General features: G+C 43.2%; 1 protein-coding gene across 2 annotated transcripts in view; it reads right to left on the reverse strand.

Moving 5' to 3' along the window:
• lrp2a (low density lipoprotein receptor-related protein 2a) overlaps positions 1-21,769 on the reverse strand; it is a 390,094-nt gene that overhangs the window by 178,209 nt on the left and 190,116 nt on the right. For both annotated transcript variants that reach the window (XM_085986489.1, XM_085986488.1), the window contains exons 28-35: positions 21,297-21,481; positions 19,468-19,696; positions 19,188-19,365; positions 18,295-18,423; positions 13,469-13,632; positions 11,398-11,541; positions 4,094-4,203; positions 1,783-1,960 (exon numbers count right to left, since the gene is read on the reverse strand). In XM_085986489.1, coding sequence (XP_085842615.1) covers positions 1,783-1,960; positions 4,094-4,203; positions 11,398-11,541; positions 13,469-13,632; positions 18,295-18,423; positions 19,188-19,365; positions 19,468-19,696; positions 21,297-21,481 — 1,317 coding nt within the window. The remainder of the gene's footprint in view (positions 1-1,782; positions 1,961-4,093; positions 4,204-11,397; positions 11,542-13,468; positions 13,633-18,294; positions 18,424-19,187; positions 19,366-19,467; positions 19,697-21,296; positions 21,482-21,769) is intronic.

Raw genomic sequence — 21,769 nt, forward strand, 5'->3', positions numbered from 1 at the left:
ATTCAGATAGCTGTGCAGCCGCACAGCTTAAAGAGAATATTGCCTACAACCCTCCGAGATCTCTGTGCTCCTCCAAATCAGGCCTCTTGCACATTCCTGATTCTAACCACTCCATTGGTGGCCATGCCTTCAACTGCCTAGGCCCCAAGCTCTGGAATTCTCTCCTAAAACCTCTCCACCTCTCTGTCCTCCTTTAAGATGCACCTTAAAACTAATCTCTTTGACCAAGCATCTGTCCTAATATCTCTTTACCTGGCTCGGTGTCAAATTTTGTTTGATAACGCTCCTGTGAAGTGCCTTGGGATGTTTTACTACACTATAAATGCAAGTTGTTGTTGTTGATCAAGAAAGTTCTCTTGTACACATTTTATGAATTCCTCCCCTCTTTGCCCTTAACACTGTTATTTTCTCAGTCTATATAAGGATAATTGAAGTACCCCATTATCATTACTCTACAGTTCTTGCCTCCTTTCTCAAATTTGCTTCTCTCTCTCCTTCCCACTACAGGAAACTTTTGTTTAACCGGAGGTTAAATGTCCGGAAAGCTCTATCTACCGGCAAAATTCAGGAGCCGTTTCCTGTAAGTTTTTTTACTTCTCGTTGCTTTTTTTCCCCCCAGTCAGGCTCTGCAAGGTCTAGCTGAAGCTGTTGCTTAGCTACAGAGACGCTTTTAAGCTGTGGCCGACTGTTTTGAAGCTGTTGCTAAGCAACAGGGTTTGTTGATTCACACGGAGCTGAAAAGCTCCGTATGTTTTAACATTAGCGCTGGTTTATACGGCAGTTTTGATGGGACGGCACCAACTCGGTCCCATCAGTGTCGGATACCAGAAAGTTTCCTGTATTTGGTGGCCAATAGTCAGCGTAATAGCTCCTCTATTATTCCTCAATTCTAACCTCATAGATTCTGTCTTTGAACCATTAAGTACATCATCCCTTTTCAGTGCTGTAATAGATCAAAAATGCCACCCTCCTTTTTTTCCTTCCAAATCTTTCCTGAATACCTTGTAGCCAGGAATATTATGTTCCCAATTCTCCACTTGTTTGAGCCAGTTCTCCATTATTACCACTATATCATAATCCCATGTGGCAATTTTTGCCTGCAGCTCACCAACCTTATTTACTATACTCCATTCATTTATGCACATGCACTCCAAACCCATCCTAGTCTGCCTTGCATTTCCCCTTTGTCGGATCCCTCCTATTTCTGAGCTATTCTTTATTTTAATTGAACTACTCTTTAATCTAATTCTTTAATGTAGTAAAATGTCCCATGGCACTTCGCAGGAGCATCATCAAACAAAATTTGACACCAAGTCACATAAGAAATTAGGACAGTTGGCTGCTTAAGTCATCCATTAATGTGAGTGATAATGCACACCTTCTAATCATTATAGAATGTCTTTGTCCAGTGAACACTGATGCAGAAATTAAATTAAATCTTTGATGAGTCATTGTATATGATGAAATAAAATGTACACATTTCAGCTACAAACAAACATAGTTAAATTCGTTCATCTCCTTAAAACTTCTAAATTTCTTTCCCCTCCCAAAATTGATGAAATCAAGATACAGTAAATGCCTGGAAATACAGTGGCATTCTCTGGTGAAACCACCAGAGAAACAGCATAAAGAGCTAAAAATGGCTGTTTATGCCATTTCTCTGGGTTTCCACTGATCTCCTAATGAAGGTACGGTGGGAAACTGGGAGATCCCCGTGGAATTTCAGACGCAAAATGTTCATTATTTTGAATATGTGCCTTTCGTAACAAAAAAAATACATACCACACCAGTACTAGACACAGCCCAGTACAGCTTTCGTTCCTTGATATCAATAGTAATAAACTCTACATGATCCAGGTTATCAGTGAAGAGGACTCTAGCATTAGAGCCATCCATATTGGCACTAGCAATCTTTGCCGGGATCCCACTGTCTGTACCTTGGTCAGTCCAGTACAACTTCCTGAAATAGAAATTCAGATACTCTAAAAGCATAAAGTAATCAGTGTATGACGGCAAAAATATAATAATGGAACATCTTCATTGTGTCAACTCACCAGTGCCATAGGTATGGCTGGAGGTCATTTTTTAGGAGGGAGATAAATCTGGCAATGTGCTATAATCTAGCTGTTACTATAAATGTCTTATTTTTGGTTGGAAATAATTCAATATAAATTTATAATTTCAAAGGTAATTTGTGTGCGCATGCTCATGCATGCTGTGCACTAGCATACTAAAGCATTAGCATTTGTTCTGCTATTGATATTCCTTTGTTTTAGTGATCACAGTATATTTCAAGATTATGAAGGTCACATGGAACTGAATGTCCTAACACTATGTATCGCCAGTCTGCATACCATCTGTGCTCAAGAGGCCAAGCAACCCATATGTGATGACTCTATCTCTCTCTCACCCCAGCCACAGGCAACGGGCCTTGACTTAGTACCTGCAATCAGATCTTGCAGAATGAGGGAACTGAACCAGTATCACTAAGTGGCGACAAACATTGGTGCTTCAATGTATTGTACTGATATGCAGCCATGTGGATTTATATTTTACTTTTGCAAAAGTAGTAGTGATTGTGAAAACTTTAACACAATAGGCTTGTAATTCCTTCTAAATTTGCTTTAGAACCATAAAATAGTCACAATAATTCACCTTCCTGTGAATTATGCGACACAATTCTGCAGTGGTGACAACAGTCTCTCACAAATTGTAATCAATTTAATTTCTGCTCTACTTTACAGACCCAAGCCGGAAGTCGGACCTTAAAGGCGTGGGGTGGGGGGGGCGTGCGCGGTGGTGGGTGTAGGGATAATCCTGGGGTGAGGCGTGGAGGGATCAGCAGCAAGCGGGAAGATTATTGTAGGGCCAGGAGGGACATACAGCATATTTAAGTAGGCTTTCGCCTGTTTCCCAACCCACTCCAGAATCACGGCAGTCTGGACTTCAGTGGGAATGGCTTGGTATTTGCGGTGCCATGATTTTAAGTCTGCTATCACCCTCTTCCTCCCTGAAACGGAGACTAAAATCTTCCTTGTCTTGTTTGGATCAGGATCTATATTGGCTACTTTCAAAATAAAAGATTTGTTATATTTTAACAAAACCCTTTTAATCATTCACTTTGTAACTGAATCCAAATGAAAGCTACTGATTGTATGAAGTATGATTTATAAGTTGTAAGTATGTAAAGATGGGTGCTGAACTGAGAATATTCTGTGTGCTGAGCAATGAAAAGGTGAATAATCAGAGACATTTTAACAACAACAATTTGTATTTATGTAGCGCCTTTAACGTAGTAAAACGTCCCAAGGCGCTGCACAGGGGTATTTTAAGACAACAAATTTGACACCGATCTACATAAGGATAAATTAGGGCAGGTGACCAAAAGCTTGGTCAAAGAGGTAGGTTTTAAGGAGCATCTTGGAGGAAAGAGAGGTAGAGGGGTAGAGAGGTTTAGGCAGGGAATTCCAGAGCTTAGGGCCTAGGCAACAGAAGCGCGACCACCAAAGGTTGAGCAATTAAAAGCAGGGATGCTGAAGAGGGCAGAATTAGAGGAGCGCAGATATCTCGGGGGGTTGTGGGGCTGAAGGGGATTACAGAGATAAAAAGTATGCATTTTATTGTTCCATCTGCATCAGGCGCTTTTTAATAAGTGGCCTAATAGGTAAGTAGTTTGGCACATTGAAATTCTATCCAATGGGAGTGATTGGCAAATGATTTGACACAATGGGATTCTATATTTGGAACAAGTACGTATTTACATAGAGTTAAGTACATTTATATGATGTGAGAGAAGTGAATATATCCAGTTATCAGTCCAGTACACTATTACATACAACAGACTGGACTATGTTGTAATGGGAGAGTTAGGCCACTACATGGATGCTCGTTAACAGGCTAGATGATCATTTCTCATTTCAGACTTTTAAGCTCTTAAGCTTTTTTAGAATCAAGTAGGATAATGTCACATTTTAACATGCACAATATTTAGCTCCACACAAATGAGAAACCATTTTTTTTTTCTTTCTTCAATTTTACAATGGGCGTGTTTTAATTTATAAAATAAATAAATCTACTTTAATGTTCCACTCACCCTCTTGCTGGATCTACCGCGATGCCTATGGGTGTCCCAACACCAGTCCTTTGTCCATTGTTAGTTAGTAATGTTTTTCTGTACTTAACATCACCGTGCACTTTTACTACCTAAAAGGATGCAAATGCATACAAGAAATCAACAGAGGAAACAGCTTTTGTGTCACAAGGCTAATGTGTGAAAAATATTGAATAACATTCTTACACACAACAGGTCCCATGACAACTCAAATAATAACTATTAAACATAGCTGTGTTCATATTTTTAAAACCTCATCATAAAACATGCAAGAGATCCTGCTAGAAGAGTTCACAATGGTCTTACTGAACAAAGTTTCTCATTCATAACAATTTTAATTCAACATGGACTACACTTCAATACCACATATGAATATCAATGAAAGGGCTGCAAAACACAGGATATTTGAATAAAATGCAATTTAAATCAATGTACGTTTAGATTTTGTGGCATTATTACAACAGTGTTTGTTCCAGATTCTGTAGAGCTAATGCAGTATAGTGCAATAAATGCATAGGCATCCCCTTTAGTAGCATCACTTGAGTTTTGGTGAATGGGAGCAATATCAGGTAGTCAACTGCGACGTTGAGAAGGGGGGAGGAGGGGAAGGAGTGAACATGGATTTGTCTCAAATTAAAAAAAAATAGCATGCTGCCAACTTGGAGTTTGCCATACCAGCATTTGCTAAAAAATCTTTTAAATGTTTTTATTAAAACACAAGTTGATCTTCCATGGTGTTGCGCTTGGACAAAAATATTTAGCATAAGCACTGATTTGCGAGACTCTGCTGGTGGCTCAGAGCCTCAGTGATAGTCTCTATAAAAGGTAAGGCTGAGGGATGATCTAATAGAGGTGAAGGGGTTAACAGTTAGATTAGCGGCTTAACTGACTAGCTGGCTGATGTAATAAAGGAGAAGTCTGGCAGAACAAAGACAGTTGCGGACAGTTGGAAAAAGCATAATACACGATGATTGGGGGAGTGAAAGAAGGCGAAGAGGCCATGCATTGAACAATGGGCTGCCAATGTGATTTGCGAAGATGTGGTTAAGTGTACAAAATTGGATAAGAGATAAAGAGTAGAACAATGGCAGATGTGGAAACAAAGCAAATGAGATAAACAAGATGGGCCCGATTTTGTGGATTGTGTGGGAAATGGTCGGATTCCCCGAATGTGGGGTTCTGACACAAAAAAATGGGTCAGCCAGCTGCACGCAATTTTCCCTCAAGTGGCCAATTAATTTCCAGTGTGTGGGCAGCCTTGCTAATTGTCCATTTCCAGTCAGGAAGCCCCACAGTATGATGTCATCATTTGTGGTGCTTTCAAGGTCCACAGCAAGCATTGCTTCCTCTGTTGGCTTCCAAACGAACCATACAGGATGGCAGAGGAGCCTGCAGCAGCTGTGGCCAGTGCCAGACCCCGAGCTGCCTCCAAATTCGACGAAACTTCACTGCAGGCATTACTGGATGGGGTTAGGGCCCACAGGGAGGTCCTCTTCCCTAGGTCAGGGAGGAAGAGGCCTCCCACTGAGACCAAGGCTGCATGGATGAAGGTGTCAGCAGATGTCAACTCGAATGTGCATGTAACCTTGGCATCACATCTCTAACTCCTTCCTCTACTCCCCCACAGGACCATCCAGAGCCCCCGTCCTCACTGTGGAGGAGGAAGAGGCTGTGCAGCCAGACTCCTCAGAGGAAGCTCCAACCTCTGAGGGCGCAGCGTCAGCAGAAGTAAGAGCACCCAGCACCAGCGCAGACACTCGCACTTTGGGGGTACCTTCGGGACATAGAGTAGTGTTGTCACCTGGTGTTTCACAGCTCACAAGTGAGCCTCAGCAGATTCTGGAGACAGGGACAGCAGTGGAGAGTCCTCGTCAGAGGGCACAGGACTCTGCCAGCTCAGCTCAGCTGTGCTGCATGTCGACCCTCTGCCTCTGGGTCCATCCGCAAGAGAAGAGGTGATGGAACTCCATGCACAGATGCAGGAGTCTCGGGCAGGTTTTGTCTCCAGGGTCGCTGCGAGTGCGGAGCGAATGGAGGAGTCCATAGCGACCATGAGCAGAGTCTTTGTGGAGTCATTGGTGCAGGAACGCATCACCATGGAAAGGTTGGCAACCTCCATGGAGGAGATAACTCGCCAGGGTACGGAAAACATGGTGAGTGCTCATAAGAGAATGACATCTCTTGAGGAGCGTTGGCCATCTATTGAACAGAGAAACCAGACCTTCATGGAAGTCCTTCTGAGTAGGACTGCCAGTGCAGATACGGGTCCCCATGGCCCCCTAAAGCGCAGCAAGGTGCTCTCAAGCCATGTCCAAGCGCTGGCTCCTTCTGGTCTGTGCAGCTTCAGGTGAGTGAGCAGCAGCCTGGTGCTCCTGGTGCTCATCCTGCTGTTCCTGGTTCTGCTGCTGCCACCTCTGCTGCTGGAGATCCTCTAATGGCAAGAAGGGAAGGAAGAAAAGGCGTCCCATGCTTCTGGTAGATGCCTCCACTGAGGAAGCGCTGAGTGAAGGTGGCGAGGGGGGCTTCCCAGGAGATCGCATTGGAGAAGTGTGTGAGGCTCCAACCTTCCACAGCTGTGCCTAAGCCTTGAAGAAGTAGCCCCAAGCCTGCAACAACAAGGTCCTTCAACATACAAATGCTGTCCCTTTAAATCGCAGCTTTCCTGAATGACCTGCAGCTGAGAGCAAGCAAGCCGGCAAGCTTCACGCCAGGTTTCATCAGCGGGGTTCCCCGCAGGCGTGTTTAGCGTGAGGAACCCCTGAAAATCGCAAGGGCACCCTAAAATGGCATTAAACATGCCAATAATTGCTGATTAATGTCCCGACGGCCAGTCCCACGGAGAAACGGCGATCTGAAAGTTGGACGGGGGCGGGGAATCAGGCGGGGGGGGGGGTCGCAACCCCCTATTATTTCGGTGATTTTCGGCCCCCGCCCGCCTGAAAAGCCGCCCGACGGCTGGCAGAAAATCGGGGCCGATGTGTTTTGTGGCGATGTGATTAAGCGTACGTGACTTGGACAATTAATTGGCCAAGTCCCGAAGATGTGAAGGAAACAAGATGTAAGATTGTATATAAGCCAACTGCTCAAATGTAAAAATTAGACTCCCGGGCAGAAACATGGCAAATGCACTATAATGTGGATAAATGTGAGGTTATCCACTTTGGTGGCAAAAACAGGAAGGCAGATTATTATTTGAATGGCAATAGATTGGGAGAAGGGGAAGTGCAAAGAGACCTGGGTGTTCTTGTGCACCAGTCGCTGAAGGTAAGCATGCAGGTGCAGCAGGCGGTTAAGAAGGCAAATGGTATGTTGGCCTTCGTAGCAAGAGGGTTCGAGTACAGGAACAAGGATGTCTTGCTGCAGTTGTACAGGGCCTTGGTGAGACCACACCTTGAGTATTGTGTGCAGTTTTGGTCGCCTTATCTGAGGAAGGATGTTCTTGCCATGGAAGGAATGCAGCGAAGATTCACCAGGCTGATACCTGGGATGGCAGGAATGACGCATGAAGAGAGATTGGGTCGATTAGGCTTATATTCGCTAGAGTTTAGAAGGATGAGAGGGGATCTCATTGAAACTTATAAAATTCTAACAGGACTAGACAGACTAGATGCAGGAAGGCTGTTCCTGATGGCGGGGGAGTCCAGAACCAGGGGTCACAGTCTAAGGATAAGGGGTAAGCCATTTAGGACTGAGATGAGGAGGAATTTTTTCACCCAGAGTGGTGAACCTGTGGAATTCTCTACCACAGAAGACAGTTGAAGCCAATTCATTAAATATATTCAAGAAGGAGTTAGATATATTTCTTAAGGCTAAGGGGATCAAGGGATATTGGGAGAAAGCAGGGACAGGGTGCTGAATTTGGATGATCAGCCATGACAGCACGGTGGCATAGTGGTTAGCACTGTTGCCTCACAGCGCCAGGGACCCGGGTTCGAATCCGGCCTCGGGTGACTGTCTGTGTGGAGTTTGCACATTCTCCCCGTGTTTGCGTGGGTTTCCTCCGGGTGCTCCGGTTTCCTCCCACAGTCCAAAGATGTGCAGGTTAGGTTGATTGGCTATGATAAATTGACCCTTAGTGTTAGGGGGATTAAAATGTGTGGGGTTACGGAGATAGGGTGGGATATGTGTTGGTGTAGGGGTTACGGGGATCGGGTGGGATATGTGTCGGTGCAGGCTCGATGGGCCGAAATGGCCTCTATCTGCACTGTGGGGTTTCTGTGATTCTGTGATTGCATTGAATGGTGGAGCAGGTTAGAGGGGCCGAATGGCCTACTCCTGCACCTATCTTCTATGTTTCTATGTCTCAGCTCAGACTGAGAGGGCCTCTCCCTGCACATGCTTGAATAAAGATCACTTGGAACCAGTACGCGCTCGTCTCCATCTGCTTTGGGACAGAAAGAAATCGCACAACAGGGGTCTTTAAGATTATGAAAGGGTTTTATAGGGTAGACATAAAGGTGGTGTTTCCACTTGTGGGGGAGACTAAAACTAGGGGCTATAAATACAAGATAGTCGCTAATAAATTCAATAGGAGATTCAGGAGAAACTTCTTTACCCAGAGAATGGTTAGAATGTGGAACTCACTAGATGCATTTAAGAGAAAGCTAGATAATGAGGGAGAAAGGAAGCTCTTTCCAAGCTATCAACAGTAACTTGCCAAATCAGTCAGTTAGCTGCCCACAACTCATTATTACATATAATGTGCAGCACAGAATCTTCTTTTGCAGCAAAAAGAGAGGCTGCAGTAGTCACCAGTGCAAGCCTCATTAAATATTCAGATTTTAGTTATATACAGGAAACTTTGTGCTATCCGGCACCGACGGGACCGAGCTGTTGCCGTTCCCTCAAATCTGCCGGACACACCAGCGTTAATGTTGAAGCATACGGAGCTTTTCATCTCCGTATCTGACAACAAACACTGTTGCTTAGCAACAGCTTCTAAACAGTCGGCCCGTACCTTGGAAGCGTCTCTCTGAAGCTGTTGCTAAGCTACAGAGACTTTGCAGAGCCTGACTGTTGGGAAAAAAAAGCCACGAGAAGAAAAAAAAACCTAACAAAACGGCTCCTGATTTTTGCCGGTGGCTCGAGCTTGCCGGACATTTAGCCCCTGGATAACACAAAGTTTCCTGTAGGTCCCAGTCTTGATCTTGCAGCTTTTCACTAGCAGCACTGTTTGCACGTGAAATGCGGACAGCAGTATGTCGATGGCCTAGCCTGAGAGTGTTGGGGGGAGATTTTGCCAACCCTGGGGAGGCGAGTATGTCGGGAAAATGGCAGAATCTGGGGGCGGGTACCCATCCCACCCCCAACCCGCCTCCGTGGCATCTTCCCAAGAGGCGGGTACCCAACCCGTGCCAGGTCCCGTCTCCTGGAGGCAGGAAGGGGATTATCCCCATTTTTCCATCATAGGTGCGGGCTTCCCGACGTCGGGAAACCCCGCCAGGGTCAGCGAGGCGAGGAGTGGGTCTGCGGGGGTCGGAGGGGTCCAAAAGTGCTTTGTGAAGGTGAGTGATGGGTGCAAGTGTGGAGAGGTAAGTATGTGAGGTGAGTGAAAAGTGATAGAAAAAGTTTCCTTACCTTTGTTTCTTCCTGCAGGCTTCAATTGTTGGGGATGCGGAGGCTCCGGCATTTCAATGGCAGAAATGACAGATGGCTGCTGCATTCTCCGATGCAACAGCCATCTGTTTTCTGCTCACAAAACAGGTTTGGTGAGCCTTGAGTACAAGAACTCACCAAACAGCAGAGAATGTCAGCGTTTGACAGCTTCTCAAAGCTGTCAAACGATGACAATTCATCTGTCAAAAATTGAAAGATGAAACGTCATACATTGACGTTCTCTGTAACCGGCTTCCCCTTAATTGGCCTGCTAAGCCCGCTGGGCGGGCTTAACAAGGTTAATCAAGGGAAAATAGCATGGGTTGGCCACAAGTCGATGCAGGTGGGACTAAAACCCGACAAGCAGCAGTCCCGCCTCAAACGCACCCCCATTGGCAAAATCACCACCTTGGCTTCTTGAAAGTATAATTTTTAAACTGATTAAAATATTCATTTTTTTAAAAACTTATTATCTTGCTTTATCTGCAATATTTATTGGTGCCTGCAGTTTTGCAGCTGTTCAGGCCTGAATATTTTGCATTGCCACTTACGCTTCTTACAACCAGCTGCTATTTCCCTTGCAGCAACCAAAGTGGACAAAATGAGAATTCCTTTGATGGTTCAAATGGGACTCCTAGATTGTTTGTCACAGGCAATGTATTCATCACTTTCCCTGTGGAAAGGAACCATCAGATCAACAGGGCACAGAGCTTTTCCCAGGTGCCAGGGTTCTCAAAAGTGCAGAGCATCAAGGATGGTGCCCTACTATGGCACAGTAGACTGTACAGCTTGGCGCCACCTCTTCACTGCTATCCTACAGAAAGACTTCCCTGGAATGCCAAACAGGCCAACTCTCTTCACACCCACCTCATGCCATCAAACTAGGGATCAAGTGCTGTGCTACTCCATTACTTGCTTAAAGACTTAGTTTTGTGTCTCCATATTGTGTTTCATTTCATTTTTGCTTGACACATATTTCTGTTCCACCCCTTCCCCCCAGCCTTGGAAAAGGCTGACAAAAAATTAAAATCTATTTGGATCCTTTACAATATTTGCCCCCTTATGCAGCCACTAAGCTTTAAGTGGCTAATTTCCTTTAAATTTGACCTGCTAGCCAGACTTTCCACATCCCCCATTAGACTAGCTATTGGTAGAAGGCCAAGGCTCTGATGGGTGCTTCTGTTAATTATTTAATTTACCCAACCTTACCAAATTGCTTCCAGTCAGCTTAGTGTGCTGTGAGCTAGATTTGTCTAGGCAGCCAGTCATCTTTCACAGATGTTGTTGTGAGCACAAAATCAGGGCAATCATTTTAAAATACTAAATAGAAGTATTAAATCTCCCAGTGTCACATTGGTGAAAAAAGGTCAATTTTTAAATAAATGGTTATAAATGTCACAGAGAAAAGGAAGCTCTAATTCCGGCAGGAGTCCAATAGGCGCATCAGGGCCCACTAATTGGTAAAATGTTTTTTATCTACATAAAGTAATATAGTAAGCCAACTTGCATCATAATATGTAGATCAGAACAAAGTTACATTTCATGAACAAAAAATTTGTTTTTATCATAAATATGATAGAAATCCAGAGTTTTCTGCTTCTGTAAATACTTCATATTTTACTGCTTCACTATGCCAAATGTTTTTTCTATGTGAGCACTGATTGAATTGAAATTCCCGTAAGTACACTGACCTCAATGGACTGTTGGCCAAAGTTGGTATAGTAAAGGTTCATAGAGATCCAATCAAAAGCCAAACCCATAGGGGAGCCGATGATGGAAGCCGGAGCAAACATAGTCCTATTGGTTCCGTCTGAATTCACGCGGTGAATTTCACCCTAAAAACAGAGCACAGTAAGGAAAATCCTCACAGTCTTAGAAGCAGGGGGGGGAAAATAATGATTGTTTCTTCCACACTTTCAAATCCGTTACTTACTAGTGTGATACCAGGCATACTCGGAAAGAAGGAAATCCTTAAATCCTCCTAAGTACTTAGAAACAGTTCACTAGGTCCAACAAATAAGCCAGTATTAGCAAACTCCTTCCCTCATGCACTTAACAGCTGATGTGTCTGGTTCTCCAAGAATTCAACCCGTCTACCTGGCAATAGTTTGGGACTGTTTTCAGATAGAGTTTTTTTCCTTCACTTGTATTATTTGTTGTTGCCAGGAGAAGACTATTCTAATCCTAAGTATTACAGAAGGAGGAAGAGCCCTTCTATATCTATTCCACAACCAGCAATTTTTCGAACAGAAACACCGATATAAATTCAACATTGTGCAAAGCTGGGAAATAGGTTGATCAGCCCTTCATGCATACATCAGTCCTCACTTCTTAGGCTCACAGAATCGTTATATCAAGGCTAACCTTTGTTGAAACCGATTCCCACAACATAAAGAAGGATTTCTAAGCAGGATTGCTAGATACAGTCAACATCCTCCAAACGACGCATGTTCAGAGTTGCTATGCCTCTTCCAGCTACCTACAGTAATCATTCCTCAATCCACATTCAGAGAAGCTTAAATAAGCATAATCAGATTTCTTTGAAGTGGCACAAAAACCAGGATCTAACTGGAAAAATGATAACTTCCGCACAGAACCGAGGGAGGTGAGGGCCTATTATTACCCAACTGCAAGTACGATTACTGGGCAGTATCTACCACCACTCAAAATCAGGGCACGATAGCTGCATATCAAAGTAGATCCTCTGGAAAAAAATCAACTCAAGCAGAGCAACTTATTCCCTTCACCTGAATCCCACTCAGTTATCATCAATATGGTTCTGCTCACATTATGGCAGAGATGAAGATGTAAATGGACCAGCATAGACTACAGAAAACAGTAAACGTCACCGCAGTACTGCAGAGCAGATCAACCAAACAGAAAAGACACAGGGCCAGTAGAAAAGAACAAAAATCTAAATAGACATATTGATAAGCTAATCCTACAAGTAAGCAGTAGAATAGTTTACCGTAACCACAGCCACAAAAGGGAACATATACCCAGGTCAGAATGAATTTGTAACAACTGATGCACACAAAAGCTGCACAAGGCCAAGAAACTAATACTAAACAGCACCGTAAAACACCCACACAAAAGTGCAAATTAATTCCCTATGCCACTGTAAAATAACAATTTTACAATCTAAATTATAAAAAACAGCAAGTAGTACAGTATCAACACAGTATTCTGTTATTTATTTACAAAGTATGACAGTGCCTTGCTTGCAACACATTTTTACTTATATACTGCACTAAACACTGCTTTGAGAACAAAAAGAATTCAAGAAAGTAGAGGGGCAGTCAAATTACTACAGGAAGCCTTCTGGACACAATTTAAATTATGGATTGCCACAATTTATGTTTGTGCAAGCATTAAATCTGTTCAAACATGATTTTTTTTTAAAAAGCACTCTCACCATTACCTTGGATTTTTCCTTGATAATTCATATTTTTATATGGATATATAATTTAATAGTGAATGATAAGGACATTGGGAGAACCAGCTTTGATGAGCTACTGTTTCTGTCAACTTAAGGAGGTAAATGAAGTGATAATGGCAATTTTACTGAAGCATCCTAGGTTAATGGTTGTTGATTTAGCCTCAGCTCACTCAGACACAAAGTGCATAGCACATATGAAACAAATTCAGGCCAGTAGTGCAAGCAACGTGTTAAATAGCACTCATTTGTCATCACTTTCCAATTGTACAGTTTACTTCTACCTCAGTCAAGAATACAATCTCAAGAGAACTATTTGTACTTACTGGATGTTCTACCCAATATAGCACCTCTTCTTCATCAAAGTCAACATCATAGCCATTCTGGACTCCAACTACAGGAACCATGGCATCACTAGTTTGGTCATCGGGGTTTAGGGAAATGCCAAAGATGACGTTGTTTCTCACTACAATTAGGAAAGGTTGTTCAACTGGGAATGATGAAAGAAGATAGGTTTAAATTTTTGGGTAAATTTCAAAATCTTACAAAAACCTGAGCTTCTACCAGAAGAGATGCTACAGCAGAGGGGCTTTCCTGATGCAATCCACCTGTGCTAAAACAAACTGGGACCCGCCTGATGGATGCAATAGTGTTTTCCAGCCCTGCACTGCTACATTCATATTATTTATTGGTCATAATGGAGTTAGAAAAATAAAGCCTTGCTCACAGTTAGACAAAGTCAGCTTCAATGAAATCCACAAATTGCTGAAATCACAGGTCTATAATGACTAATTCAGTCAAAAAAAAGAATGTGTTTGGGACAAAAGCTGCAAAAACATTAAATCATCCATCACCATAAACTTGGCCAGGGGGAGGGCAGGAAAAGGAAAGAGGATGATCATATCCTGATATTGTTACTAACATTTTTGAACGCATACGGACAAATCTGTTCTGAACTGGCTTCTTTAAAAATACCGTCCTTCACTTTCGTGCCTCCTCCAGACGACTCCAAAATGCATCCTCCTACCACCATTAAAATTATGACAAAGCACCTAACCCCACTTAGCTGCACACTTTTTTGTAATGTCAAATATTCCTGAATGCTGAGTTTCTTGAATCATGAAAAGTGCAAATATCATCTTTTTCAAATTCAAATGGTAGTATAGGGTCATCACAGGAAATGTGACCATGACCTTTTAGAAATTTGTGGATAGTTCACTCAAAAACTGGGCTTCCTGGTCCACAACCAGACAAGTGGCAACCTAATGAGAATGAAACCTTCAGTCAGAAAACACTTTCATTGTATATTGCCTCCCATACTACAGGCTACCTCGGCCTTTACGAAATGTTTACCAACCTGAGTTTTAATCAGATATCAGATAACAGACACAGTATGTGAAACATATCCTTAACAGTACTTAAGATTTTGTGTGTTTGTATACTTTTTAAAAATTAATTCATGGAATGTGGGCGTCGGTGGCAAATTCAGCATTTATTGCCCATCCCTAAATGCAGAATGGCGATATATTTCCAAGTCAGAATGGTGTGTGGCTGGGAGGGAATCCGGAGGTGATGGTGTTCCCATGCATCTGCTGCCTTGTCCTTCTAGGTGGTAGAGGTTGCGGGTTTGAGAGGTGCTGTCGACGAAGCCTTGGTGAGTTGCTGCAGTGCATTTTGTAGCCACAGTGTGCCGGCGGTGGAGGGAGTGAATGTTTAAGGTGGTGGATGGGGTGCCAATCAAGCGGGCTGCTTTGTCCTGGATGGCGTTGTGCTTCTTGAGTGTTGTTGGAGCTGCACTCACCCAGGCAAGTGGAGAGTATTCCATCACACTCCTTACTTGTGCCTTGTAGATGGTGGAAAGGCTTTAGGGAGTCAGGAGGTGAGACACTCACCACAGAATACCCAGCCTCTTGTGAAGGAATAAGCCATATAACCTATTCGGAAAAATACACCATTCTATGAAAGAATTCTGGCCTTATTAAAACATGACAAACTGGGTTTGGAAATCTAGAAACCTGACGATGAAAAAGCTGTGAAAGCATTCTGGCTATAGAGATAAGATAGTTGTTGACACTGAATCAATAACGCTATTGAAACAGAAGGTTAAAGGCTCTAGCAAGCTGAACCTTTCGGAATGAAACAATGGTTCACCCTGGACAAGGTGTTCTAATTTACACTTCGTAAAGAAGCACATAAAAGTAAGAAACATCTGCCTTCGTAAAAATATCAAGTAAAAAACACACCTGCCGTAACATTGTTTTATGGTAAACTTAGAACACCTAGAGAGACATAGGCCTAGAAATTCAGTGACGCCCCGTTTGGGGCGCCAGCCTCGCCAGGGCGCCGGAAGTACCGCCCCGGAAGTAGTCGCGGCCGCCCACCACAAATTCACTTTGAGCGCTCCAGAGGGAAGCGCGGCACTATTCGAGGTGCCCCGCATCCCTCTTGGGGCGCTGCAGCTGAAGATCGCAGCGCAACGTGCCGCAACACCACACGCTGCGGCACGGCGCGCTGTGGTACTGCAGGCCTTCCTCCCCTTCTTAAAGGGGAGGGGCCTGCTGCAGCGCGGGCAATGATCGCGAGTGCCGGCAAAAGAGCCCGGCACCGAGGAGAAGTGCCGGGCTCTTGGGAAACAGCCGGCTCTCCGCGGGGGGGGGGGGGGTGGTGGCGGCTCAGGAGGCCGGGGATGGTGGCGCGGAGAGGTGCTGGCAGGCGGCCAGCAAAAAATATGGCCACCCCGCACCTCAGCGCCTCTACCGCCACAGGTAGGCCCCCCTGAACCGGTCGCAAATTGCGACCGGCGTTAAAGCAGGGGGCGCTACTAAATTTCGCGATCGGGGCGGTAGCGGGGCGCTGCGCACACCGATGAGGTCATCGGTAGCGGCGCAGTGCTAACGGCTAGCGCTGCCATTAGCATACCGCTAAATTTAGCGGGAGGCGTGGGCAGTGGTGGCCAACCCACTAAGTGCCCTCTTAAGGCGCTATCGGGTGGCGCAGCCCACTGAATTTCTAGGCCATAATTCTGTAATGCTACCAGCTGAGGTGACTAAGAATTGCAGGGGTCAGCAGAAAAATGACTAGAGATAATTAGCTTACATCAGCAGAAAACTTTAAAGGAAATACCACTGGATAGGGGTATAAATATTGAACTCTCAAATGGGATAGTAGACTCGCTTTAAAGGGGCAAAGTGATTCTCGGCTTCAGAGGCAGCTCTGTAAGTCTCCAACTCTTTGTACCTCGGGGATCAAAGGTATTTGATTTTGGTAGATATCCTGAATAGAACTTTAAGACTGTAGGAAAGTTAAGAAGGTTCTCTGATAATAGGATTGTAAGCTCTCTCTTTTTGGAACTGTTAATGTTGCGATTGACTCAGCAACTGTAAATTACATGTCGGTTCTTTAATAAATCTATATATTTTTAGAATTGTCTCACATAAGACTTCTGTATCAAAAACTTGCGAACTCAATCTCTGTACACTCTTTGGTGAGGAGTTGTAGAATTTTGGGGGAGTTTTCCGGACCCTCATAATATCCGGAATGTTACAGTCTAGTTAAACTTATTAAAAGTGCTATCTGGAGGACGGTAACATTTTCAGGTTGTTCCTTTCCTTTAGGAAGAGATGGTCCGGACCTTTAGACCCAATTAAGCGTCTTTAGGATTCGGCTACCTCAAATTTTAGTTGAAAGTGAACGTCTGAGGAATACGCCTGATCCGGGGTAGCCCTAAAGGAGCTAGGACTAGTAATTATCCCTTCACTCTGACCTACTCTTGTAGCCACAGTACTTATGTGGCTGGTCCAATTAAGTTTGTGGTGAATGGTGTCCCCCAGGATGTTGATGGTGGGGGATCCGGCGATGGTAACGCCATTGAATGTCAAGGGGCGGTGTTTAGACTCTCGCTTGTTGGAGATAGTCATTGCCTGTCACCTGTGGGGCACAAATATTACTTGCCACTCATCAGCCCAAGCCTGAATGCTGTCCAGGTCTTGTTGCATGTGGGCATGAACAGCTTCATTATCTGAGGAGTTGCGAATGGAATTTGTATCTGACACAGCTGTACTAAAGCTTTAGGTAAGCCAAGAAAAAACTTCCTGCTGAAAATCATTGCTGGCAGCAAGTCGTTTACATTTTCAACAGGGATTAAGTTATCACTAAACTGCTACCGAGGAGCAAACATATCAATTAAGCAGTCATTCCAAATCTTTCAGCAGCAAATAAATCTTCGATATTTGCTGTTTTGTGCAGTACTCCCCAAAGATATAATTGGAGTAGCAATGAAACTGCAGATAATTAAAGGAATAAAAAGATCTTTTATCATCTCTTCACATAACCTTTTCCTAATGAATGGGTCATAAGGGATTGGAAATAATTCCCAGAAGAAGAAAAATACTGCATAATACAACTGTAAAAGTGAACAGACTTAGAAATTATAATTATTTCAATGTACTGTATGACTTCTTGCATTCTAGCAGTGTGTCGATATAATGTGAGAGCAACAGTGCAAGTCAAAGTGAAATTTGAGCTTTTCATAAACTCTAGCAGAGTTGAAATGATCTGAGAACACACAATTTTATGTAGGAACCATTCGGTCCAACAGGCAATTGAACTACTGAGCACTTAAAGTTAGAGGCTTATTGCAAAAGGCACAGAGATAAGCTCTGAAGCCATTTCAATATCCAATTTTATCAATAGGGACTATTTAGGCACATCCAATTTGTTGTATTCATAAGGACCAGAACAATAGCCCCTGCCAGGGTTAGTGCAGGCTCAAAGAAACCTGAAGCTGTACGACAGGAAGCAGATGGAACAAATCTGCTGTGCCTCCTAAATAGCCTCCAAAATAGAAAGCCAATACTGTAGGAATTTCTATACTACCTTGCTGTATTCATTTGTATGTGGAGATTCAATTAATGGGGAAGACTGCTGGATTATCTACCATGGTCTTTCCCATTCCTTGATAACTTCAGATACAAAAATCTCTCCACGTGAAAGTCTTTGCCTTTTTCTTCCTGACCGTGCATGCCTTGGAATGATTCTTTATCATATGGTTCAGAAGTTTTTGTTGTTGCCTCTATATCACATAACTAGATATGACAGTCATTACTGTATTATTGTATTTTCTGGAAAGAGGTAGATAGTAATTGCATCCTACCTTTTTCACAGTGTTCCAAATCCGCCATCAGTTTCCAGCCCGAGGGGCAGACACAGGAGTAGAATCTGGGTGCCGATGCAGAAAGCAGGCACAAGTGGCTGCAGGGATTAGACAAACATGGATTCCAAGCTAGGAGACAAAACATATAAATATCCAGATGTCAGTAAGATTTACAACTGGAATTTGACTGTCTCTGTTTAATATACTTAATGTCATGAATCTTATCATTCATGAAGAAATGACTCATGAAATAACACTGGGCGGCCAGCTGGTGGCGCCGTCCAGGGAGTATAAATACTCGGGCGTGGGCCCAGCTTGCCCAGGACGTTTTTGTAACCAGGAACTAGTGATGTAACTAGAATCTCATGGTTGTGAAACAGTTGATTAAAGCCTTGTTTTATACTCAACCAAGTGCTTAGTGAGTTTTCTTACATCACTTACTGTCTGTATTAAGATTAGGGCAAAAATAGCACTGAGAAAAATATATGCATTTTATGACAGTAATCTGGTACAAAAGGCAGAAATGGAGAGAATATTAGCATCATCATATGATGAGGTGATCTGGAATTTCCTTTAATTTTTGAAACTCTACTAAATCATCTCTAGAAGGCTCACCTTAGGAGTCACACACAGCAGGTTACAGTGGAGTTGGAAGTTGCCAGAGAGAAGGTATTTACGTGTTGTTTTGTATTGGTAGAAATTGTAAGCAGATATGGTTTATATGGGGGCTGCTGTACTTTGAGTCTGTTTACCTGGACATCTACATGTTAAGTGTAAAACACAAGCTGCATTGTCCTAAAATGCCACTAATTTCCATGACGTGACATGATCATGCCATTCAGAATTTGAGAGGTCCTTTATTAGATAAAGTATTAATATGATTTTTGACCTACCAGGTGGTTGCCTTACAGAATGAACAGCAGCAATTCCTAGTGGCTGAATGATATTATTGATCATCACAGTCTGATTCTTTCCATGCCACTTATTCACTCTAATAACACGGTTAGATTGCCGATCAGTCCAATACACAAAATCCTCAAAAATGGTTATGGCATGTGGGTGTTGCAGGACCTACAACATAACGTGTAGTTACTGAGTGCTTTATGTTAAACATATACATTCTATAGACAAACTTTTGCTAAGTAACAGACAAATAGTACTTGATTTACTTACCAAGTCACTTGCCAAAACTTGTCTCCTGTTGTTTCCATTGTAGTCACAGTATTCAATATAATCCAAATACGCATCAGCAAAGTAAAGTAGTTTAGTTGGATAATCAATACTTAAACCATTGGGCCAGAAGATCTTGTTACTTATTAGGACAGTTCGCAACGTGCCATCCATACTGGCTTTTTCAATTCGTGGGTTCCTTCCCCAGTCTGTCCAGAACATTAGATGAGTACTACAAAGTAAAATCAAAAGATGGATTTATTCGCCCCTCACCTTCCCCAGGACCATCAGCAGTTATTAAACCTGATTTTTATCTTGATAGCTTCTCATTGTCACACAACCTCTTCTAGACAGTAGGGTGAGACAATCTGGATTACAGAGTTTAAACATCTAATATTAAGGCCTTTGTGACTGAGTGGTAGCATTATTCAAATAAAGACAATTGGACCTATATCTGCTTTTCCTTCCTATCATATGAGACAGGATAGCTTACCGCCACACAGCATCCCAGTCCATTATCTATACAGTTACCTTAGTGCCTCATAGTGCTTTTCTACTAGTTACAGCAACTTTCCATTTAGACAACTCTGAACAAGAGGTACAAGCAGAGTTCCCGCTAAGGTGTGTGCGCAGCCACAGTGGTCTGAGAGGTCCCATGCAGGCCGTTCACCGGCTTTTACATTAGATACCGCGCACGCGCAAAAATTTGAATGGGCCGTGCATTTCAGGAGGCAGTGAAGCTTAGGGGGCACATTGGAAAGATGTGAATATGATGGGGGAGGGGCTCATCATATTGGTGATTATTTTGGTTTACGGTAAAGCAGAACAATAAAACCTCCCAAAGTACACATCATGGTAATAACTATCATGTCCTAAATCCCATTCATTTTTCATTGATTTTAAAGACTGTTTAAAGAAAATACATTTTTATCTTATCTGTTTAAATTCAAAACGACTGCCACATTGACACTCACAAAATAATTAAGTTGATGTACAGAGGAAATTAAACTGTGGCAACAACTTTCTGTTTTACAGTCACTTCAATTTCCAAATGAGTCAATGTACATTTCAAAAGTGCACTAAAATCAGTTTCCATACATAAAACAATCCTAATTTTGCCCATCTGAATTGTAATTGTAATGAAATGCAACCACTGATGTATCCAGTCTTTCACAGTCACATTAATGAGAACTAGTTTCAGATGCCACTGCCACATTCAGTGGTCAGGTCAAGACTCCTAAACACATCAAAGCCAAGTGGTGCAAGATTCCTTTCCAGAAGACTGTCTCACACTAGTTGGGCTTCACACTGGGTGCAGTATAACCACAGTCCAGTATGAAGCCAGGTTTGAAAAGTGCTTGGGCAGACTGCTGGATATCCTGACCACTTTAATACATGAATCTATTTATACTATTAGAAAGCAGACATTGCCACCTACACCTCACATTAAAAAATAGCTGCCAGGTGACTGACACTCTGCACATGCTTGAAGAAAAGATGGGTATAGTGCAAGTCACATCCCAAAGTATAACTGCAGTTTTTACCAGCTACTCTTCATACTGAAGCTACTGACCTCCAAACAGTGGTGTAGTATAACTGCAGCCTTTATTAGAATACCTCCAAACAATTCCTTTATTCTTCCTGTTAACTAAACATTGTAGAATGTATGGGGAGTGATTTGGTGCCTGAATGCTCTCCTGAACTTGAAAGTTTTCATTACAAAATACCCATATACAGTATAGTGTCTATTAAAGCTCTTTTCCACATACAGCCCTTCATCCCTAACATACATGCACATAAATAAATGCATTGCTCTTCTTTTTTTGTCTTACTCATTTCTGGGATCCAACACCAATCCTCTGGGGTTAGTTATATTATCACTAAGTAGCACAGTTCTGTGGCTGCCATCCAGTTTTGAAACCTCAATTGTTTGAAGAATGTAGTCTGCCCAGTACAGATTGCGGCCTATCCAGTCCACAGCTATATTTTCTGTGACAGTCACTCCACTATCAAATATCTGTTGGCAAAGAGGTTGAAGCATCAGTGATAATGCAGAATGGTATATCCTATAGAAAAAAGTAATCGACATTTTTGGGGAAAAATTGGGTTGCTTTGCGCCTCCCGCAAAGTCCCTAGCGCCTGGGCGCATGCTGTTAATGCCTCCAATGTAATTCAGTGGGAGGTTAGCGGCAGCGGTAGCCGGTAGCGCCCCGTGGCACTGCGCCTCTGCCAATGACATCATCGCCGTGCGCAGCATCCTGCTCGCACTCCGGCCGCGCCCCCTGACCTACCGCCAGACATCATG

This window comes from Somniosus microcephalus, chromosome 4 (genome assembly GCF_052327205.1).
Source record: "Somniosus microcephalus isolate GS21.2 chromosome 4, FLI_Smic_1.0, whole genome shotgun sequence".
NCBI lineage: Eukaryota > Metazoa > Chordata > Chondrichthyes > Squaliformes > Somniosidae > Somniosus > Somniosus microcephalus.